This window comes from Mytilus trossulus, chromosome 7, assembly GCF_036588685.1.
Source record: "Mytilus trossulus isolate FHL-02 chromosome 7, PNRI_Mtr1.1.1.hap1, whole genome shotgun sequence".
Lineage (NCBI taxonomy): Eukaryota > Metazoa > Mollusca > Bivalvia > Mytilida > Mytilidae > Mytilus > Mytilus trossulus.
The window spans coordinates 45273137-45296994 of NC_086379.1; the positions used below are offsets into that span (position 1 = coordinate 45273137).

At 32.4% G+C, this 23858-nt stretch overlaps 1 protein-coding gene across 1 annotated transcript; it reads left to right on the top strand.

Moving 5' to 3' along the window:
- The first annotated feature begins 1783 nt into the window (after window positions 1-1783).
- LOC134725157 (uncharacterized) lies at window positions 1784-18699 on the top strand. Its single transcript, XM_063588743.1, has 6 exons — window positions 1784-1845; window positions 6415-6868; window positions 13815-13991; window positions 14402-14549; window positions 16557-16883; window positions 17884-18699. Exons 2-6 carry the CDS (start codon window positions 6447-6449, stop codon window positions 18055-18057), a joined length of 1248 nt encoding a protein of 415 aa, XP_063444813.1. The 5' UTR covers window positions 1784-1845; window positions 6415-6446; the 3' UTR covers window positions 18058-18699.
- Window positions 18700-23858: the final 5159 nt, after the last annotated feature.

Sequence of the window (23858 nt, forward strand, 5' to 3'; positions counted from 1 at the left end):
AATAGAAATAAACATGCCATTAACTTTTTCACACCCTTTAATCTATACGCTATTATATGGCGGCTATATAAAGAGTAAACAATTATCAATTATATCAGGCGAAAGCGGGTGCGCTTTTCATTTATTTATATTCCTTAAAAGATGAAAGAAAATCACTGTGTTTTGCACAAAATTTATAATATATAGATAATGATGTATTTTTTATTGATTAATATCCTTTTATTCCCATGTAGCCAATCGTTTTATACCGTAAATTGAATTAAGAAATTTAAACGAATCAGGAACATAAACTGTTCCCAGAACGAACCAAGAACATCGTAAATATATATAAAAAAAAAAAGATGTGGTATGATTGCCAATGAGACAACTATCAACAACAGACCAAAATGACACAAACATTAACAACTATAGGTCACCGTACGGCCTTCAACAATGAGCAAAGACCATACCGTATAGTCAGCTATAAAAGGCCCCGATAAGACAATATAAAACAATTCAAACGAGAAAATAAACGGCCTTATTTATGTAAAAAAAAAATGAACGAAAAACAAATATGTAACACATTATAAACAAACGACAACCACGGAATTACAAGCTCCTGACTTGGGACAGGCACATACGTAAGTAATGTGGCGGGGTTAAACATGTAAGCAGGATCCCAACCCTCCCCTAACCTGGGATAGTGTACGTTATAACAGGACAACATAAGAACGAACTATAAAACTATAAAGTTTGCTAAGGTTTACATGTAACAAGAAATGAAATTTTCTTCAAATGTTTTTTACAATTCTATTTTCGAAAACAACGGAAATGACACTTTGATTATTTTTTTTCAAAATTTTAAATACCTCAATCTGATACAGGGAAATCTAACTTTTTTGTAAGTCTACATATCCATATCAATGTACACTCTAAATTTGAATTATACATTCCTTTATTACGAGGGGGTTTACATTGGTGTTTTTACTTTTAAACTATATATATATATATATATATTTATAAGTACGTCTGAGTCAGTGACAACCCTACAACAGATGTATCCATCGGATCGCCATCAATGATGGTGATACATGGCTGTGTACATAATGTATATACAACTCGTCTAAACATCAACCCAACAATGTTAGATCTGTAAATTTGCTTTCGCAAATTTTTGGTTCTTCCCTCGCCGGGATTCGAACCCACGCTACTGTGATATCGTGACACCAAATCGCCTGTACTGCAGCCGTCCCGCTAGACCACACGACCACATGGGCTCTCAAAAAAAGAGTTTTCGCTGGCCATGTGTTACCTTTCCACATTCCACTGCTGGTGGACGTTTCGTCCCCGAGGGTATCACCAGCCCAGTAGTCAGCACCTCGGTGTTGACATGAATATCAATTACATTTTGATAGCTATTTAGACGAGTTATATATATATTTATATATACATTTTTTCAACATTATTTGTATGCTCTTTTCGGTTCTTTTCGGTCCTTTTCGGTTCTTTTTGGTCCTTTTCGGTTCTTTTCTGTAAATCGTCGCTCTTTTCTGTAAATCGTTGGACCGCTTTGTACTTTGTAATGAAAAGGTCCATGTAAATATGCCATGCATGACATTTCTATTGTTAATTGTTTATTTAAATGTGCTGTACATATGTTGGAAAAAAATTGTTTTATGATTTTAAAAACAAAATTTTAAGTTAAGGGAAAACTCCATATATATTTGAAGGTGCTCCTAATTAAAGGAGGCTTATACCAAGAAGAAGAAGAAGATAAGCATTGGTTTCTCTCCCCCTTACGTATATACACCCTAGATGCACGAATTGATGCACGAACATGACGATGGAACTCTGCAATTTTCCAATGTAATGACAACTTTCATTCACTTTTGGTCAATATTGATATCAGGCAGGTGTTACCAGTGAAAGAGTGCAAATTCCATAAAAAAGATAAAGCATTTCATATTTTAGCAAAAATTAAAACCAGTAATATAAAAATGATGTGTTATCACACTGTAAGACCATCATTCCCCCCCCCCCCCCCCCTCATTTTGCAATGCCATTATTAGTTAAATATAATCAGTAACTGCTAGAGTGGGGGCCCATATTCGCCAGGGACACAATTTCGCCGTTTTACGATTTTGAGGTGTAAACACTTTAAGGTTCATCATAACAAACGGACAAATATGGCTGTATTTACATAGTCCAAATAATTATGACGTCTGGCAAGGCTATTTTAATTTTTTTTCTGGGACGCCTTCCTACAACGTCGTAGGAAGGCGTCCCAGAAAAAAATTAAAATAGCCGTCCCAGACGTTATAATTATTTGGACTAGTATTTACATGCCAAAAATTACTCTGAGTACAGACTTACCTGTAAAGTTGGAAAAGTTTTAATGCCTAGCATCCACTAGATATGAAAAAGTTAAATCCATTTTGTGTTTCAGAAAGATAAAATCTCTTTTGGATTTTGATGGGCATTTTTTTTCCTTCATGCAAAAGGTATGAAAATTGACTAATTGTGGAACAACTATGACACAAATGTATGAGATGCTCCCTCAGGTAAAAAAACGGTTTGTATTGTTTTCATTGTCCTTAATTGACCATAGACAGCAGGTATCTTCACAACTATAGGTGAGTTAAAGAGTTTATCTGAGTCAGTGAGTGGACAGTATCAAAGTAATGCAGGTGTTTGTTTATTTTTGCACCTTCTGAAGAAAGGAAAAAAAATGCCCAGCAAAAACCAAGAAAGATTTTATCTTTCTTAACCACAAAATGCATTTAACTTTTGTATATCTAGTGGATGCTAGGCATTAAAACTTTTCAAACAGCACAGGTAAGTCTGTACACAGAGTAGTTTATGAGGTAAAAATACGGCCATATTTGTCCATTTGTTATGATGAACCTTAAATGATGGCTGAAACGGAAGAAATATGCCGATAAAATTGTAATTTTATAACAAATATGATTATTTTTTAAACTTAAACAAAATTACAGCACTTACTACAGAAGATCGAAAAACGGACAACAATTTCCGTCAATTTCCTGAATGAAAAACAGGATTTTCAAAGATTTTTTTCATAGTAATCTTTTGACTGATTGGCCTAAACTTCTGTTTTTTTTATATCTTTGAAATGTCTGCTGTTCATCTATAATGAAATTTATTTGATGAATATTATATAAAGCTGCAGTTATTTGGTTTTAAATAGATGTGTAAAAACGGCGAATATGTGTCCCCAATTGACAAAACTTCAGGAAATTTCAAACACACTTTAATCTAACTTTTCAGATGATTATATTCAAACAAACATGTTTTCAAGCTTAGGAATGTTTTGCATTTGAAGTTATCTTCATATAGAAATATCAGTATACTTCAAAAACAAATAGACCTGAACAATAAACTGTAGAAAACATGGAAAGATATGGCGAAAATGAGCACCCCACTCTACATAAATGCATGGTGATACATTATGTACCCTACGTCATTGACTTCATTATTGAGGACTAAACACTAAATAACATGTTTTACGAAATTGCCCCCTTTTTCTATATTAGGGAGCTACCATTTGATTTTTATGGGGGGGCTCGGATGACAAATTGTGTCCTGCCTTTTTTTTTATTTGTAATGTCTGTCCTGCATTTTTATTTTTCAGTTTATTCAGTCCTGCCTTTTTTTTTTCTTAGCTTATCCTGACTTTTTTACAACAATTGTCATCCTGCCTTTTTTTTTTTGCCATGTTACTCATCCTGCCTTTGTTTTTTTAATCAAAATCCTGGCCTGCCTTTTTTTCAAATTTCATTTTATATTGCCCCTTTGAAATATGTAAAATACATATATGTTATCACAGTTTTTTTAATATTTTAGTTCACAACAACAAATGTATGTTATTTTTCTCTAATAACTTATTTAAGTTATACCATTGACTGATAAGTATATTATTATTTACTTTTTCAAGTAAATAATAATAACTTGTACATGTAGTATCCCTGACTGACGCAATTATTGACCGACTCCAGTCTATCCTTTCAATGACCTGTATTGGCCTTATCAGTACCCGTAATTGCGTGGATTATCAACTAATAGATAAATATTTTTCCTGGATACTTTTTATTAGTGTTTCAGGGTTAGAATTAAGGGAAACGAGCGAAAATACAACCTTTTTACTCATGGTTTTCATTATTAAATATCGAATTTTCTCATTGGTCAATAATAAAAATCTATTTTAACACGACCAATGAACATGATGAATACACATGGTAACTTTGCAATACACAACTACAAATATTTATGAATGGAAGTCGTTTTACGTACAATGTATAAAAAAAAACAAACTCAAATTTACGATAAATTCATAATGTGAAGCTATATAGTTTGGGTCAGAATGTGAAATTTTGTTCTTTGCAAATGAAATTCGTCTTAACTGTCATGTTTAAAAAAATAAAACAATTTTTATCATTTTTGCACGGAAAATCTGTGACAATCAACAACACGATGTCAGTCAAATTTATGGTTAAATAGGTACGGAAATGCAGAAGTATCTGAGTATTATGTCACTAGTTAATACTTTCCTTGAACTTAACTTTGAAGAATTTGTCTGGTTTCTGCCTGCCAAAGAAAAGATTGTGACAAATACACACGTGCGGAAGCGATCTCTTAATGTCAAACTGAGGAAATTGATCAGCTGTTCATTTTGATTCTTTTGCTTTAAAAAGTTGTATTCCAAAAATCTTTTTTTCAAATTTTGATGCTGAATCAACACGTTCTCCGTCAATAAGAAAGGAATTAAGCTAAAAGGGGATTAAGGAATCTATTTTATTTTATTTTATATTCTAATTATTTATAAATAGTGTACATAATTAAACACCTTGCTTGTCAAAAAGCTTTTGAGTTCATATTGGACATCAGAATTTTTGAGGCATTGTTTCGCGTCACAATAGTTCACTGCAAAAAAAAAAGTGTTGTGTGCTCTAAATTTTTGCACCTTCAAAAATTTCTGGGGAGAACACTATACAAGGTATACATGTCTGTCAGACAGGGTTCACCTGACCTCTGCTTCATTTCATGGCTAAGTGATCAAGGTCATGATTTGGTGTGTGGAATGATTGTAAGGTGTACATGTCAGACTGGCAGGTTTCATCTGACCTTGACCTCATTTTCTAGGTTCATTGGTCAATGTTATTTTTTTGTGGTTTGGTCTGGTTCTCAGATACTATAAGCAATATATAAGCTGTATTTAATGAATGGAATGATTGTAAGGTGTACATGTCTGTCTGGCAGATTTCATCTGACCTTGACATCATTTTCATGGTTCATTAGTCAATGTTAAGTTTTCATGGTTATGTCTGTTTCTCAGATACTATTTATAAGCAATAGGTCAACTAAATTCTGTGTATGGAATGATTGCATGGTGTTCATGTGGTATGGCAGGGTTCATCTGATCTTAACCTCATTTTTATGGTTTATTGGTCAATATTCAATTTTTGTAATTGGATCTGTTTCTCAGATACTATAAGCAATATTCTACCTATATTCGGTGTATAGTATGAAATTCAATCATGATAAGTAAAGCAGGCGAGACATTTCGGCATGTGTAGTCTTGGTTTTTTTTCCTTGGCAAACCCAGAAATAGCCTTATCCAGTTCCGGAATTAGATCCGGTATTACATTTACCTATATTTCTGGTAATGTGGCCATTTGTCGAAGGTGTTTTTGTCAGTCAGATATGTTTTTAGTTGGTTTTACACAATGCTTGTGGACTATTTTCGGCATTCAGCTAGCAGTTGAATAAAAAAAACTTTGCTGTCAAGTTAATAATACCGGTGAAAATATGATTTGCCCAATTTTCAGTGAAAAAAAAGTAAGGGTCAGCTTTAAAAATTAGGGATGGTCAGGGTACAGTAAACACACATTTTTTTTTGGCCTAAGCTTGAAAATGAGTCATGGACCCCTCTTTTTTAAAATGTTATATGGCTTGATTATGTATGAAGATTCTTTGTTCCAATTTTTTTTAACAAATCGTCAATGAATATTTTTTTATATTCACTGATAATTAGAAAAATATACACCATGTACACATGATACAGGAAAAAATGCTTTGTTTTTTAAATTGTGAAAATTTGCTAAAAACAAATTATATCCAAAGAATTGTTACACAAATTTAGAGCATACTTAAAGAAGTGTGATGCATTTTCACATTCATTGCTTTTCCGTTTTCTGAATACTTAAAGCGGGGGTATCATAAGTTAGCAATAGCTTCCAGTGCAACTTGTTTTATCTGAGTTTACATGGTATATATATATGATTTGTCTGTCAAAGGGATTTTTGGAATAAACTGTAAAAATGTCCCTGAAAATAATATATAACCTCATTTCCCCATTTGTACCACATTGTAACATGTCTACAGTAGTTTACTGTATTAAAAACTTTTCTTTTACAGCACAGTAACATCATTCTGACTGAATTGCTTTAATGGCTGAAAGTGGTGTGCCCTCTAATGAGCATGAGGTGTTTAGAATTGAGGCAGACGAGTCTAGATCTCCAACAACTTCTTCAATAGAAGATGAAGACATCAATCAGTTACCAAAACCTTTTTTATCAAGGAAAGCTGCACGTAGCTGTTCTGGCCACAAATTAGTTATTCCTGAATGGGTCTCTGATTGGAAACTATCCTCAGTTGAAAAATATTTGCATATTCATTATGCAAATGACTATTTAGATACTCCAAAAGATGTTATACAAAAAATTTCTTCAGCACAGGAGCTTACAGAACAGCAAAATCAATACATAAAAGAGCTACAAAAATTTATTGAATTTGATTCAAATTATGAAGAATTCTGGCTTAAGACTTCAGTTGTAGAAGAAAAAATTGCTACTCTGAGAAGCAAACTTAAGTAAGTTAATTATTATATATATTTGTACCTACTGACTAAAGGCCAATGCAAATTGATTTTTTGTTAGATGTTGCATCCATGGTCCATTTTTGTCTATCTGTAAAGTTTCTATGAAACCACTGGGGCAATTGAATCCAAACTTGATCTCTGTTAGCCCGAGTTGATCAAACACCTTGGATTTCTCGAACTTATTTGAAGATAATGAAAGTACAGACTTTTTTCCCTATAATATGTTCAGTGTAAAAAAAAAAGCCCCTTGTTTCGATTTGTAAACGAAGTCATATTCTAATTTCAATAAGACATGACGTGCATGTGGTTGACGTCACAATTTAAATTGCATTATCAGTTGAGTTTTGAATGAAGCTGGAGATCAAATTGGACCTTTTTGTAAAAGTGTTGGTGTTGCTCGTTGGGAAATTAGATAAAATCATTCTAAAATTAAGTTTACATACATTTATATGTATTTGTACTCTTTTTAATTGTTAAATATTTGGTTTTCATCAAATCAAAATGGCTGCCTTTCAAAAGTGTCTTATAGGTCTGCTTTAAAGTACACAAGTTCTAAATTTTTCTATTAGAATCAAATTGATTCTTTCTTGTCATGCTTTATTCTCATTTTAACATGGAGCATGACATGAAAAAATTATTTCTATACCAACTGAAACCAGTTATTTAAAAAATAACTGTTTTCAGTGATGCCCCTGACTGTATACTATTAGAAGCTAAGTCAGAGAGTTCAATAGGAGAATTACTGAAAAGAAATTAATGCATCATGCAGGCTGTAAACAATGTAGCAATCTAAGGCGAGTTTATTTTAATTTGTTTGCCTTCTAACCATTTGCATAGTAGAAATTGCTGTCAAATTATGTGCAATGTTATGCAAAGACTTCTCTAAGAACAAGTTCAACGGTGGAATCAGAAAAAATGAGGCAAAAGTGTGACGAGCATGGTCAAAAATAAACATATTTTTTGGGGTTCAGGATTTGTCTCACCACATTCACCATATCATTTATTTTATGAAACTTAAGTGTCCAGACAAAGCATTAAGACATTTAAGAATAATTTTAACTTTTAATAACTAACAAAATCAGTAATTTGAACAAATACAACTAAACATATACACATGATTTACATCAATTAAGAATACATTAAAAGCATAAACATATTTCCTATTAATGCCAGGTTGATTAAGGAACATTTGGATACCAAATTCTCTATACATTATCGCCATCAATTTGAAAAAAATCCTGTTTTAGCACTTTATGTATGGCAGATTATGAATGACCTGGTTATAAAAGTTTAAATACAGAAAAAAATTACTTAAGAATATTAACAAAAACACCTTTCCATTAAAGACGCAACTTTTGGTAACAATCAGCAAAAAAAAATATACCAATATAGGCTACACTTTTAAAGTAATCATCTTTTTAGAAAAGCATACATTTATGGGATTTTGTCACACTCCTGACATATTTGACACATATCATATATATAAAAAAATATATAATATAAATGCATTTATCACATGTTGGAAGAAAAGTATACGTATCAAAAACCAGCAGGCAATTCTATCGAAATTTCATGAAATTATTGAATATATAGAATATGTTCTCTTTTTTTTTTTAATCAACATAAGGGTGGAATCAGAACAAAATGAAGATTTTAACATATTGGGGCATATTGTTTCCCCCATTATATTTAGGAAAGTAAATTAAATGTCAAACCAACAAGTTCAATACCAGCTAACTTTCATTTAGATATCTTGTACCAGCCAAAAGTTTTATTAAAAAAACATGTCAAATTTGTCAGGAGTCACGCTTTTTGTGTGACAGGATTTTTTAAAAATAATTTACATGTTGAGTAAAAATTATTATGATGAATGCATGTATATGAAGATGGTTTATAATCATTCTTCAATACTAGGTTTTGTAGATTATAGATTGGTGTTATCATTGCACAAATATATTGTAAATAAATATACATTGTGAAAAGGTATGTACCAAAAATTAATATTGGCAAAATTTGATAATTTCTAAATTAAAGTGTTATGGTTGTATTTTAAAGGAGTATTTGTGTGTAAAACTGGTAAGTATTTATTGTATACATGTATAAGCTATTATAAAAGGCTATACAGACATCCTGAGGTGCATAATTCACATATTGGATTAACTTCTATACAAGCACCCAAAAATGTCAGGAGTGTGACAACTGTCTTTAAACATGTACCAAATTTATATAATGCTTTTCATCTTACATTGTTATTTATTTTTCAGAAGCACCTGTTCCATAGAGAAGAAAAACATTTATTGCAGCTGTGATAATCTAAATGTTGAATCTACACACTTGATTTTTAGATGTCAGGAGTGTGACACTTTTTTTATACATTCAATGACATATATTGTTTAAATTTTAATTACATATTCAAACAAATGATCCATTGTTACTTGGTGTCAAAATTTTGATAGAAGAAGGTTAGTAAACATGTTTTGTGTAATTTCTAAGACACATGGATAATATTTATTTAGTAATAATTCATTTATGAAACTAATTGTCACCATAACATGTTAGGATTACAACCTTGAAAAAAGTAAATGCCCTCAACCAATTAGGAACAACCCTTGATGTGGAGACCAAGATTTCAGTCAGGGATTTGTAGGATTTGTCCCTGTGTAAATAGTGATGAGGGGTTCATACCAGTTGACAACAGAGTATATTCCACAGTTGTTACAGTCTCGATCACTGCATTTCCTCTCTGGGAAAAACGCACACCTGTCTGCAGCTGAGATTGAGGGGTTTGAAGTTCTTTGGTACCATTTTTCGAAAGGTTGTAAACTTCCAGGGAAATTCAGGGTGTAACTCCATAAATCTGCTGAAAGCTTCTCTCTTACTGCACAGGAGATGACGTTTAGCAACCACTTCACCATTAATCAAGACTGTGTCTTTCTTGTTTGGCATAATCCTAGAGTGTACCTCTAGAAATCGTTCTACCCTCGGTTCCCAAATATCATAAAGGACTCTTATTTTATATAATCTTTTTACTTGTTGTGCCTTTCTGGTCTTGTATTGTTGAAGGTTATTTTTATTCTCCCAAATAGACTCTGGTATTGACTTGTCATCAGCAAATGCAAGTGATCTTTTAGCCTTTTCTGTATGTGAGCTTGGTCTTCCTGCTCCAGTAATATTAAGGATATTGCTGATGTCACTTTCTGTATTACCTTCTAGCAGACCTTTTTGCCTTCGAGGTGTGGCATTCTTAATGATATGTTTCATGGTACTAGCCCATGCTGTAGGGCTTTCTGGAAGAATTTTCCTTGCTCTTTCTGCACGCTTTCTTAGTGCAGGACCAGAGGAATAGTTTCTCACCCGACTTTGCTTAGGGTCTTTTGTCTCTGTATTGGTATTAGTGCAACCTTCTTTCTTCTTTTGTTCGGCTCTCCTTTTTCTACTTGCTTGTTTCCATTTTCTCTGTTTTATTTTAAAGTCATCATTAAATTCTGCATCCAATATTCTTTTTCTTTTCTGTTTTTCTTTGTAGGCTTTGTTTTGATTTTTCTTTTTTTTCTGTACCTTTTCAAGTTTTCTTTGATTATTTTGAATTCTTTGCCGGTATTGTCTAGTCCTCTCTTTTGATGTCTGTTTTCCATTGCTCTGGTTTTGGTTGGGTCTATTTTGTACCAGTCTTGTTGATTTTCTAAATGCTGGTAGTTTCACTATAAGCTTCTTCATCATTTACATTAACTTATACTGAAAAAAATGCAAATGGTTATCTCCTTTCCTATTTTGTTTATTTTATGTCAGGAGTGTGACAAATTATGCCTTAAACAGAATTGCATTTAAAGCTAAATTTGTATAAATTCCAAAAGAGATGATTGTGTACCAGAAGGATATTGACATTTCCTTAAATATTCAAGCTATTTTTAATCTATAATTTACATTTTTCATTTATATATTGAGATAAGTCATGTTATGGTGACAATTAGTTTCATAAATGAATTATTACTAAATAAATATTATCCATGTGTCTTAGAAATCACAAAACATGTTTACTAACCTTCTTCTATCAAAATTTTGACACCAAGTAACAATGGATCATTTTTTGGAATATGTAATTAAAATTTAAACAATGTCATTGAATGTATAAAAAAAGTGTCACACTCCTGACATCTAAAAATCAAGTGTGTAGATTCAACATATAGATTATCACGGCTGCAATAAATGTTTTTCTTCTCTATGGAACAGGTGCTTCTGAAAAATAAATAACAATGTAAGATGAAAAGCATTATATAAATTTGGTACATGTTTAAAGACAGTTGTCACACTCCTGAAATTTTTGGGTGCTTGTATAGAAGTTAATCCAATATGTGAATTATGCACCTCAGGATGTCTGTATAGCCTTTTATGGATAGCTTATAATTATACATGTATACAATAAATACTTACCAGTTTTACACACAAATACTCCTTTAAAATACAACCATAACACTTTAATTTAGAAATTATCAAATTTTGCCAATATTAATTTTTGGTACATACCTTTTCACAATGTATATTTATTTACATAATATTTGTGCAATGATAACACCAATCTATAATCTACAATACCTAGTATTGAAGAATGATTATAAACCATCTTCATATACATGCATTCATCATAATAATTTTTACTCAACATGTAAATTATGAAAAAAGCATCCTGTCACACAAAAAGCGTCACACTCCTGACAAATTTGACATGTTTTTTTTAATAAAACTTTTGGCTGGTATAAGATATCTAAATGAAATTTGGCTGCAAGTTAGCTGGTATTGAACTTGTTTTTTTGACATTTAATTTACTTTCTTAAATATAATGGGGGAAACAATATGCCCCAATATGTTAAAATCTTCATTTTTTCTGATTCCATATGTGATTTCACATCAACCCAGAGCTGTGTTTTTTGTGTCTAAAACTAAAAATAGCCAATAGTAGCAGATTTTTTAGGATATATTTTTACACACTAATTTTACAGAACAAAACCTATATACATGATATATAAAATACAAATGAAATAGTCCAAAGCAAATTTAATAGTTTGTTTTGCTTACTGTCATCATCAATGATCATTCTGTAAGATTTATATTTGAAACATTCTGGATCAGCTGTTTCAAAATGTTCAAACATACAATGTATGTTATTGTCAGAGATGAAATGAGACTCATCCAAACAGAGAAATCAGTTACAGCTAATTTCCTAAAGCACGCAATGCAAGACTTTGGTTAGCTTGCTTGCTTTGTTTTAATATTATACAATTATTAGGATAACACCCAATTAAATTCAAATATTATATATACAGGTTACACTATGCCTATATATATATTGTTTAAAGATGTTAATCTTATTTACAAAGCTTGTATAAACAATTATACAAGCAAAGCAAGCAAGCCGACCAAAGTTTTGCTTTACATGCAATAGGAAATTAGCTGTAAGCCATTTGTTGTTGTTTTTTTCAAAGAAAATGTATAATTTTGCAACCTATGACTTGTGTTTAAAAATGTATATGATTTTACATTTGATAATTTAAATAAACAGTAAAAAAATTATGGTAACCCATATAGCAAGCTGAAATTCCCTTATTTTATTGAAATTGATTGACTGGTACAGAAAATGTTTAGTTTTGCTTCCTGTGACTGGTGTGTTTTACACAATTTTACCTCTAATGTTCTAAATAAACAGTATTTTCTTTTTATCATAACACTTGTATACATTGTACATGTAGCAAGCTGAAATTCTCTTATTTTATTGAAATTGATAGACTGGTAGAAAATAAACAGTTTTGATACCTATACCTTATGACTGGTGTGTTTTACTTGATGTTACCTTGAATGTATTAAAGAAATAGTAAATTTTTTATCGAAACTCATAAAGCAAGCTGAAATACCCTTATTTTATTTGAATTAATTGACGGACACAGAAATGAAAAGTTTTGCTACATGTACCTATGACTGATCAATGAGAATTACACAATTTTACCTCAAATGTTCTTAACTAAGAGTAAACTTTTAACTTGACAAAAACTGCTTGAAGCAAGTTAAAATTTGGATATTTTATTGAAATTGATCATGTTGATTGACCGGTTTGTTCTCAAGAAATAATAAAAATACTTTTTTTAGATTATTTTTTTTTCTAAACATTCATGACATTATAACATTTGAAAATATTTTTTTTGAAATCATAAAGGAATTACAATTTTACCTCATTTCAATTTGTAGAGAAAAAGAAAATTTCTGAAGTACATGTATATATAAAATTGACTTAGGTACATGTTTGAATGATCAGAAATAATTTTAAAGTAAAACATTATAAAAAAGATAAACTATAAACTGCCTGGTTATTAATGCCAATGACGGCGACAAAATCATGATCATGTTATTAAAATATCAGCTAGGATGGCTAGGTTACAATCGTAGTAAGTTCATTTTATTTTCATATACGATTTTACAATTTGCATTTTTATTGAAAATTATGCACAGGCCCAAATAAATGAGTTATAATTCAATGTAAACATGGTAAAAGTTAAATGTTTTATAGAACTGAGCACAAATACAACATGCATACGTCATGTACATGATTCACAGTTTCTTGTTAAATTTGTTTCTAGCGGAAAGGCCCAAGAAAATACTTTTTTTGAGGACTACACATATCTTTCAAATTTGCACATTATGTTGAGAAATTCATAAGATCAAGAAATATGAATAAATAACACAATATTTTTGATGTAATAACGTCTGACTGATACCCTTGATTTGTGTTTGAATCCATGCATAATGTAGTTCTTTGATTATGAGCATCCATGTCTTACAGAGGCATCTAGGTTTTACTGTTGTTAAATGCTGGTCAAATCTTCCTTTTTACTCTCAATAAGAACTTAACTGAAAAAAGTTATGTTTCCTATGTACATTTATTTTGTAGACCAACTAACATGTTATCCCAGCCTATATATATTTCAAAAGGAGAGATCTTCATAAATACATTTGACTCATTTTTTGGAGAATTTTTGGAGGCAAAAAAAACAAGATTCCAGCTTTTTGAAGGAATGTTTACATCATTAATTATCAGTCTTGGACAAGCATGTTGCTTAACACCTTCGTAAGTACACAATATACATGTAGATTATCTTAGTCAACTCATTGATGATAATTGATTTAATGTCAAGTCAATACATGGATATATAATAAAGTAAATAGAAAGGAAACATTAAAAGTCTTATAGCATTATAAGCTTACCATATTTAAAACAAAATCTCTATAAAAAGGGTAATTTTAACAGTAGGCTCAAGAAATGACATAACAATGGCTGATTATAAATCTGATATACAACTTCTTGTTTGAAATTGGATTAGTTGTGAGGAGTATGTGTCCTACTGACATATAGTCAGGTTAAGTTTTTAAAAAGGGTTTACTTCTAAGTTACTAGGTATAAACAATTTCCATCTTCTTTCAATTAAAATGTTGTGTCTGCAAAATATGGGCCTACTAATGTTTATAATTGAATTTTAGATTGTGCTCCCATAAGCAGTCTCAGACTCGCTGGAATAATTTAAGAGGTGTAACAGTTAAATCAAAACCTGATGGTCGTTTTTTCAACAGTCCAACTTTTGGACCCAGTGCAACATTGAAACCTAAAGCTTTAGTCTCTGTTATTGAGGTAAGTACAAATAAATAGCATTGTCACTTGCTCTTTGAAATTTGAAGAATTTTATATATGCAATGTCATAAATCAGGAAACCTTGATGTGGAGATATTAGTTTGTTTTGTGTAGAACATGTGAAGTAAGACAAAATAGAAATAAATATATTGGTTTAGCTGATATCCGATTAGGTGGAGTCTACTGTATAAGTAATAAATCAACTATATTTGGTGTATGGAATAAGGTTTACATGTCTGTCTGGCAGGGTTCATCTGATCTTGACCTCATTTTCATGGTTCATTGGTCAATACTTAGTTTTCCTGGTTAAGTCTGTTTCTAATATATTATAAGCAGTACGTCAACTTTATTTGGTGCATGGTATGATTGTAAGGTGAACATGTCTGTCTGGCAGGGTTCATCTGACCTTGACCTCATTTTCATGGTTCATTGGTCAATATTTAGTTTTCCTGGTTAAGTCTGTTTCTAAGATAATATAAGCAGTATGTCAACTTTATTTGGTGCATGGAATGATTGTAAGGTGAACATGTCTGTCTGCCATGATTCATTTGACCTTGACCTCATTTTCATGGTTCATTGGTCAATGTTAAGTTTTCCTGGTTAAGTCTGTTTCTTAGATAGTATAAGCAATAGGTTAGCTATATTTGGTGCAAGGAATGATTGTAAGGTGTACATGTCTGTCTGTAATGTATCATATGACCTTGACCTCTTTTCTTGGTTCATTGGTCAACGTAAAGTTTTCATGGTTTGGTTTGTTTCTTTGATACTATAAGCAAAAGGTCAACTATATTAAGTGTATTGAATGATTGTAAGTTGTACATGTCTATCTGTCAGGGTTTATCTGACCTTGACCTTATTGTCATTGATCAATGATAATGTTAAGTTCATGTGATACTTGTAGTAAAACCTTTATTATTTGACGGGACGTATTATTGTATACAAATGTCCGGTGTCCGTCCCTCTGTCTGTCTGTCCGTCTGTCTGTCTGTCCAGCGTAAACATGTCGCACCGTAACTTGAGAACAACTATCCAAATTTCATGAAACTTAACATAGATGTTTTCTTATGATGGTCAAATGATCTGTATACTTTTTGGTGAAAATAAGATTAAAACTTTTTGAGTTACGGCACTTGGTAACTAAAACAGGGGTGTGTTTTTTTTCACATGTCGCACCGTATCTCAAAAACCATTCTTGATTATGGCTTAAAACTTTAAACACTTCTTAGTTATATTAATCCTAATATCTGTATACTTTAAAGTGATGATTCAAAATTTTATTTTTGAGTTATTGAGTATTTTGTAAAAAAGGGGGAGGAGTTTTTTACATGTCGCACCATATCTCAAAAACGATTTAGGATTATTGCTTAAAACTTTACACATGTCTTTGTTATATTAATCTAAAGATCTGTATACTTTTTTGGTGATGATTCAAAATTTCATTTTTGAGTTATTGAGTATTTTGTAAAAAAGGGGGAGATTTTTTTACATGTTGTGCCGTATCTCAAAAAAAATAATTTATGATTATTGCTTAAAACTTTACACACTTCTTTGTTATATTAATCTAAAGATCTATACTTTTTGGTTTTGATTCAAAATTTTATTTAAGTGATATTTAGTTTTTTGGGGGTTTCACATGTCCCGCCGTGTCTCTAAATCAATATATAGTTATTGCTTAAAACTTTCTCCGAATCTATTTATGATTATTGCATAAAACTTCCACAATAGATGTCGGGTCATGGCGCAGCTGTTTATTTTTAAGACTGTCAACATTAAATCAATCATGGTTAAAGCAGGCGAGATATTTCATTGTGTGCACTCTTGTTTAATCTTGTTTAATAAGATATCTTCAGGTACAACCAAACCTCAAAAACAAAGAATTGTATAGATCTATGAAAGAATTTGGTAAAAGTTTTAAGTCATTTTTGTTAACATAATCCCTGACTTGATAATTTACCAGTAATACATAAATAGTTTCTGATTAAATTGTTTTGTTTTATTTACATTTAGGTTAAAAATGCAAAAAAATTTGGATATTCTGGATTAAAATATTCAGAAAGGAAGCCGGCAGGAAGGAAAAGATGTATAAGTAGCAATGAAGAAGTTTCTACTGATGAGTCCGTGAACTCTGCTAGTACCTCTGGAATATCTAGCTCAAGCTCTTCAACACATCTATCTGATATGTCAGAAAAGAAAATACCTGAAATTGTTAGTTATATCAGTAGAAAAACACTTGCACAACATGCAGGAGAACTTTTGTTGGACCTTCATAAATTCCGAAGTGGTGAAAATTTAGCAAGTTTCACATTACCTGGCATGATAGTAGATGGAACAAAGGTAATATGAGCACTGAATAAGTGTGGATTTAACTAAAGGTCTAGGTCATAGGAGCAATTGATTGTAATATGGGCAATATTTTGGTTTCAAGATAACATGCTTTGAATCATCTCCAACATTCACCAAATTCAGCTTAAAAGGGCCTCTTAGAAAAAAAAATCAAGACCTAGACTGATTTTGGGGAAAGTAGGTCAAAAGGTCAAGGTTACAGCACCATTAAAGACTGAAATGTTGGTAAAAAGTTTTGTTTTGGGACAATATCCTTTCAGCCATTTATCAAATCATTTCTCTTCGGGGTCTTACTTTAGGTGGAAAAGACCCCTTTTGATTTTTAGGGCACTAGGTCAAAGATCAATTTTACATTTGTAAAAGACTGAAATTAGGGCATCTTCCCCCCATCATTTGACATAAATTGTCAGCAGACTTTACTGTGTTTATCATTACAGACACAAAAATCTGATTCATCTACTACAGTCTACAAATCCATTTAAGATCGTAATTCTTCTCAGGCACACATGGTGCTTCTGTAATCTTTGATTTATAAGTTTCCATACTGTTCTTAATTTTTGTATATATTGATTTTTCGAGTAGGTTGCAAAACACTAATTGTGTTGTCATATGATATTTTTTGTTGTCATTTGCTAACAGTTTTTATAATAGAAATGCATTTTCTATGAATTTATTGTATGAACTGTTAATGTGAAAAATAGGCAATAGATATTAAAAATAAAAAAAACCAATCTCTTCTACTGGAATTTCAGCTCTGCCCTTACCAAATTTTGGGTAATTATTTCAAATGTTATGCTGTCCTTTTTTCCTTGCATTTTCTCACATCATTCCCTTTAAAGAGATTTTCTTATGCTGTAACATCCCAAACCTTTCATGTTAAGAAAGAAATCTTACTTACAGATACAAAAATATTTGCTATGACCATGGGTTGATATATTTAAATGGCTGATATAGTGTGGTTAACAACTGATTTCTTTAATCTTTTTTTCAGGTTTATTTTACCTTATTGGAAATGTCAGAAAGCCATCACAATAAACTTGATAAAAATCTTGAATTGACTGAAGGTGACAGAGCTATAGTGCATTACGCTAAACCACTGGATATTTTAGGACAGGAAGATCGTGACCTTATAATAGAGATTCTTGTCCGGTTGCATAATATTTGAAAAAGGATGGAGACATGTATTGTATTTTGATGTTCCACTGTGAAATAAGTTTTGCTGATATCTCTTGCAATTTAGAGCTTTACAGCTAATTTCCTAATGCATGTAAAGCAAAACTTTGGTTGGCTTGCTTGCTTTGTTTGTATAATCATGATAATTGTTTATACAAACTTTGTAAATAAGATTGACATCTTTGAACAATATATATAGGCATAGTTTAACCTGTATATATGATATTTGAATTTAATTGGGTGTTATCCTAATGATTGTACAATATAATAACAAAGCAATCAAGCTATCTAAAGTCTTGCTCTACATGCTTCAGGAAATTAGCTGTAACACATTGTATACATATTTGTCTATTGTTGAGACATTATGTTGACCTCTAGATGTCTTTAATGGTTTTATTATGTGTTTGGCGTACTGATCTGTTGTCTCCCTACATACTGTTAAATTCTGACGTAAAAATTGGACTCAGTGTGACAGTCTAGTACATTGCAGGGTTCATATTCGTATCACATTAAAATGTTCTCGTCCATGACTGGGTTGCACAAACATTAATTAAAGTCAAATGTTGTTTAATTTTAAATGTTACCTAATTCATTTACAATTTTAACAAGATTTAATAAACACTTAACATTTAAATATCATTTAACATTAATTGACGTTTGTGCATATATTATATGCATATAATATTTGATACCGATTCAGTATCATCATCTATTAATTATGGACATTTGACCTAAAACATTTATATAAAACTGAAATACTACTTAATATTTTCGTTTTTAACCTTCTATGAAGGTTTTAAACTGATATTTATAGAATAACTTAGGGCTGTTCCTATTAAACATACATGGCACCTAGGGAAGACACTTTCAAAATGAGGTGACCACCTATATAGATTCAAATTTAGAACTTCACTTACATTTTGATGTTCGTGACACCCTCCCATATTTGAGATTTCATAGTGCCTTCCCTTGACCTCATGCATGTTTTCAATGGAATAGCCCTTATCAGAGAATTGAAATATAGAAAAATTTTCAAAGAGTGACACATTGATTTTTGAATGCACATAGCGCATGAATGAATTGTCACTGTTGTTCCATCACAAGTTGATTTTTTTTTCGATATTTGAATTCTTGGATAAGTTAATGCAAGGAACTATTTCTTTTTCGACACATTCTTACTTTGTTTTGATGCAAAGTCATTGACAATGTCTTGGCTACCAGTCCTGTAAAAAGCTTGTTATTTTGCTCCATAGTAGATAAGAACCATAGTAAAAAAATATATTTTTATACCCCACACAACGGGTTGTAGAGGGTATAATGTTTTTGACCCGTCCGTCCATCCGTCAGTCCGTCCGTCCGTCCGTCCTGTTTCTTGTCATCGCAACTCTCTCTCAAACCACACAACAGAATTTCACGAAACCTTTTCAGATAATAAGGACATACTATGTAGTTTTGCATATCGACGTGAAATTGCGATTAAATTTTTTTCTAGGAGTTACGCCCCTTTGAACTTATTTACTCTAATGTACTACTGCAACAGTTTGTCATCGCAACTCCTCTCAAACCACACAACAGAATTTCACGAACCCGTTTCAGATAATAAGGACATACTATGTACATGTAGTTGTGCATATCGACGGGAAATTGGGATTCAATTTTATTTCTAGGAGTTACGCCCCTTTGAACTTATTTACTTTAATGTACTAATGCAACAGTTTGTCATCGCAACTCCTCTCAAACCACACAACAGAATTTCATGAAACCTTTTCAGATTATAAGGACATACTATGTAGTTGTGCATATCGACGGGAAATTGCTATTCAATTTTTTTTCTAGGAGTTACGCCCCTTTGAACTTATTTACTTTAATGTACTACTGCAACAGTTTGTCATCACAACTCCTCTCAAACCACACAACATAATTTCACGAAACCTTTTCATATAATAAGGACATACTATGTACATGTAGTTGTGCATATCGACGATTTCTAGGAGTTACGCTCCTTTGAACTTATTAACTTTAATGTACTACTGCAACAGTTTGTCATCGCAACTCCTCTCAAACCACACAACAGAATTTCACGAAACCTTTTCAGATAATAAGGACATACTATGTACATGCAGTTGTGCATATCGACGGGAAATTGGGATTCAATTTTATTTCCAGGAGTTACGCCCCTTTGAACTTTTTTACTTTAATGTACTACTGCAACAGTTTGTCATCGCAACTCCTCTCAAACCACACAACAGAATTTCACGAAACCGTTTCAGATAATAAGGACATACTATGTACATGTAGTTGTGCATATCGACGGGAAATTGGGATTCAATTTTATTTCTAGGAGTTACGCCCCTTTGAACTTATTTACTTTAATGTACTACTGCAACAGTTTGTCATCGCAACTCCTCTCAAACCACACAACAGAATTTCATGAAACCTTTTCAGATTATAAGGACATACTATGTAGTTGTGCATATCGACGGGAAATTGCTATTCAATTTTTTTTCTAGGAGTTACGCCCCTTTGAACTTATTTACTTAAATGTACTACTGCAACAGTTTGTCATCGCAACTCCTCTCAAACCACACAACATAACTTCACGAAACCTTTTCATATAATAAGGACATACTATGTACATGTAGTTGTGCATATCGACGATTTCTAAGAGTTACGCTCCTTTGAACTTATTAACTTTAATGTACTACTGCAACAGTTTGTCATCGCAACTCCTCTCAAACCACACAACAGAATTTCACGAAACCTTTTCAGATAATAAGGACATACTATGTACATGCAGTTGTGCATATGGACTGGAAATTGGGATTCAATTTTATTTCCAGGAGTTACGCCCCTTTGAACTTTTTTACTTTAATGTACTACTGCAACAGTTTGTCATCGCAACTCCTCTCAAACCACACAACAGAATTTCATGAAACCTTTTCAGATTATAAGGACATGCTATGTAGTTGTGCATATCGATGGGAAATTGCGATTCAATTTTTTTTCTAGGAGTTACGCCCCTTTGAACTTATTTACTTTAATGTACTACTGCAACAGTTTGTCATCGCATCTCCTCTCAAACCACACAACAGAATTTCACGAAACCTTTTCAGATAATAAGGACATACTATGTACATGTTGTTGTGCATATCGACGGGAAATTTGGATTCAATTTTATTTCTAGGAGTTACGCCCCTTTGAACTTTTTTACTTTAATGTACTACTGCATCAGTTTGTCATCGCAACTCCTCTCAAACCACACAACAGAATTTCATGAAACCTTTTCAGATAATAAGGACATAATATGTAGTTGTGCATATCGACGGGAAATTGTGATTCAATTTTTTTTCTAGGAGTTACGCCCCTTTGAACTTATTTACTTTAATGTACTACTGCATCAGTTTGTCATCGCAACTCCTCTCAAACCACACAACAGAATTTCACAAAACCTTTTCAGATAATAAGGACATACTATGTGGTTGTGCATATCGACGGAAAATTGCGATTCAAATTTTTTCTTGGAGTTACGCCCCTTTGAACTAATTTATGTTAATGTACTACTGCAACAGTTTGTCATCGCAACTTCTCTAAAACCATACAACAGAATTTCATGAAACTTTTTAAGAGAATAAGGGCATACTATGTAGATATTCATATCGACAGGAAATTACAATTTTTTTTTTCTAGGAGTTACACCTCTGAACTTATTTGCTCTAAGGCACTACTTCAACAGTTTGTCATCTTAACTCCTCTGAAACCACACAACAGAGTTTCATGAAACTTTGTAGATAATAAGGACGTACTACGTAGATGTGCACATCGACAGGAAATTACCATTCATTTTTTTTAGGAGTTACAGCCCTTTGAACGTATTTGCTTCAATGTAATTCTGCAACAGTTTGTCATCTCAACTCCTCTGAAACCACACAACAGAATTTCATGAAATTTTGTAGATAATAAGGACATACTATTTAGATGTGCATATTGGCAGGAAATTAATTTTTCTTATACAATTTTGGTTTCTTATACTTATTTAATTTCTCCAATGACAATGTGGGGACGTGGGGTATGTGAGCGTGCTCACTAAGGTTCTTTAATTTAGTAAGCAGTCAGTTAGGTTATAAACGGAAGACACCCCCCTCCCCCTTCAAAAAAAAAAACCAACCCCAAACAAACCAAAAACCCATAAAAATATAAAAGAAAATTGTAAATTATAGCATTTTACAAGATCTTGTCCTTGTACTAGTACAGAGAAATCAATTAAGTTGATTGATTGTTGTTTGCTTTACGTCCAGTAGCAAATATTCCATGCATGTTCATGACTATAACAATACAATAGGTAGGTCGTACAATAGAAGGTCGACAGTGAAACTTTAAAATACCACAGGAAAATGAGGACAGAAACTTAGACTTGAAACAGCTGGCAATATTCGGACCACTCAAATAATAGGGGTTAGAGTTTAATTTGCCTTGAGCGTTGATCCATATAATCTACCCTGAAGTCTATCATCCATGTTTACGTGTAGTTTACAATATAATTTCACGCATCCAATTTAGGTTAGATACTTTTAGCTCGCGTTTTTAACCGTGAGAATTCTGTGAAGGTGTATTGTTTATTGTAGTTTAGGTTTTGGAATGATATTCTGTACTACTGATCACTACCGCTCTCCTGGTTGGTCGCGCGTGGGTGTGTTCGCTTCGAGAGCGGGAGGTTATTTGTTTGAATCTCGAAATTGGTATTATATTTCAACGCTTAACACGTGGCATCATAGAGTAAGAGCACAGACTGGCCGGCTCAGAGTCGGGAATGTGTCCGGATCGGGTGACTTTTCTTCCTGCGAACTAATATCTTAATTATGAACTTGCATGATAAAAAAAAACACGCCTCAGCTTGTCAGTCTTGTAAAAAAACGGGGTTAATACTGAGTCTCTTATTATATTTACATGTTATCGTCCTGAATAGTCCGAGATTACTCTGACGTCCGACGGCTGTTTTGCCAGACAAGCTTGGGCCGTGGGACGTCAGAGCTCGTCCATATCAAAAAGTGGATATTGGCCCACCCAAAATAGATGCACTGCTTCGTCGCTTCTGGAGCCGACTGAGGGCCTTGGAATTATATAAATCGGGCTTCAATCTCTTCATTTATGTTAGTTTCACCTAACTGCCAAACATTTATTTTTCCATATTTTAACATTTTTCACAGAGACCCATGATTTCTGCATTTTTGACTTTCACTTTCAAATGGACGTCAAGTTACGAGAGAGTTCGTGGCCTCGAGACTCAAATATTCAAATATTACAACAATTTTTCTTACCTCTTTGATAGGAGATCGATGTTTAACATTTAGAAGCAACCAAGTTTTTTTTTCACCTCTGTCACAAGTTCATGTATATACATACTATCTATTTCATATCATTCCCAACTTTGTTATTAGTTTATATCTATTCTACCCTGTATTATAATGATCTTACTATATTGATCAAATTGAGAAAGGAAACTGGGAATGTGTCAGCGATAACAGCCCGTAGACCATAGAGCAGGCAACAGCCGGAGGCCACCAATGGGTCTTCAATGTAGCGAGAAACTCTTACACCTGCAGGCGTCCTACAGCTGGCCCCTTACAAATATGTATACTAGTTCAGTGATAATAAACGTCATACTTAATTATACACAAAACTAAAACTAAAAACAAAGGCCAGAGGCTCCTTATTTGGGAAAGGCGCAAAATTGCGGAGGGGTTAAACCTCAACCCCCTATACCTCTAGCAAATGTAGAAAAGTAAACGCATAACA

Excerpts from the sequence above, each read along its gene's own strand:
- LOC134725157 (XM_063588743.1), top strand. The coding sequence starts at position 6,447 with ATGGCTGAAAGTGGTGTGCCCTCTAATGAGCATGAGGTGTTTAGAATT. Across the intron at positions 14,550-16,556 it reads CTTTAGTCTCTGTTATTGAG|GTTAAAAATGCAAAAAAATT; the intron begins GTAAGTACAAAT and ends ATTTACATTTAG. Across the intron at positions 16,884-17,883 it reads TGATAGTAGATGGAACAAAG|GTTTATTTTACCTTATTGGA; the intron begins GTAATATGAGCA and ends TCTTTTTTTCAG.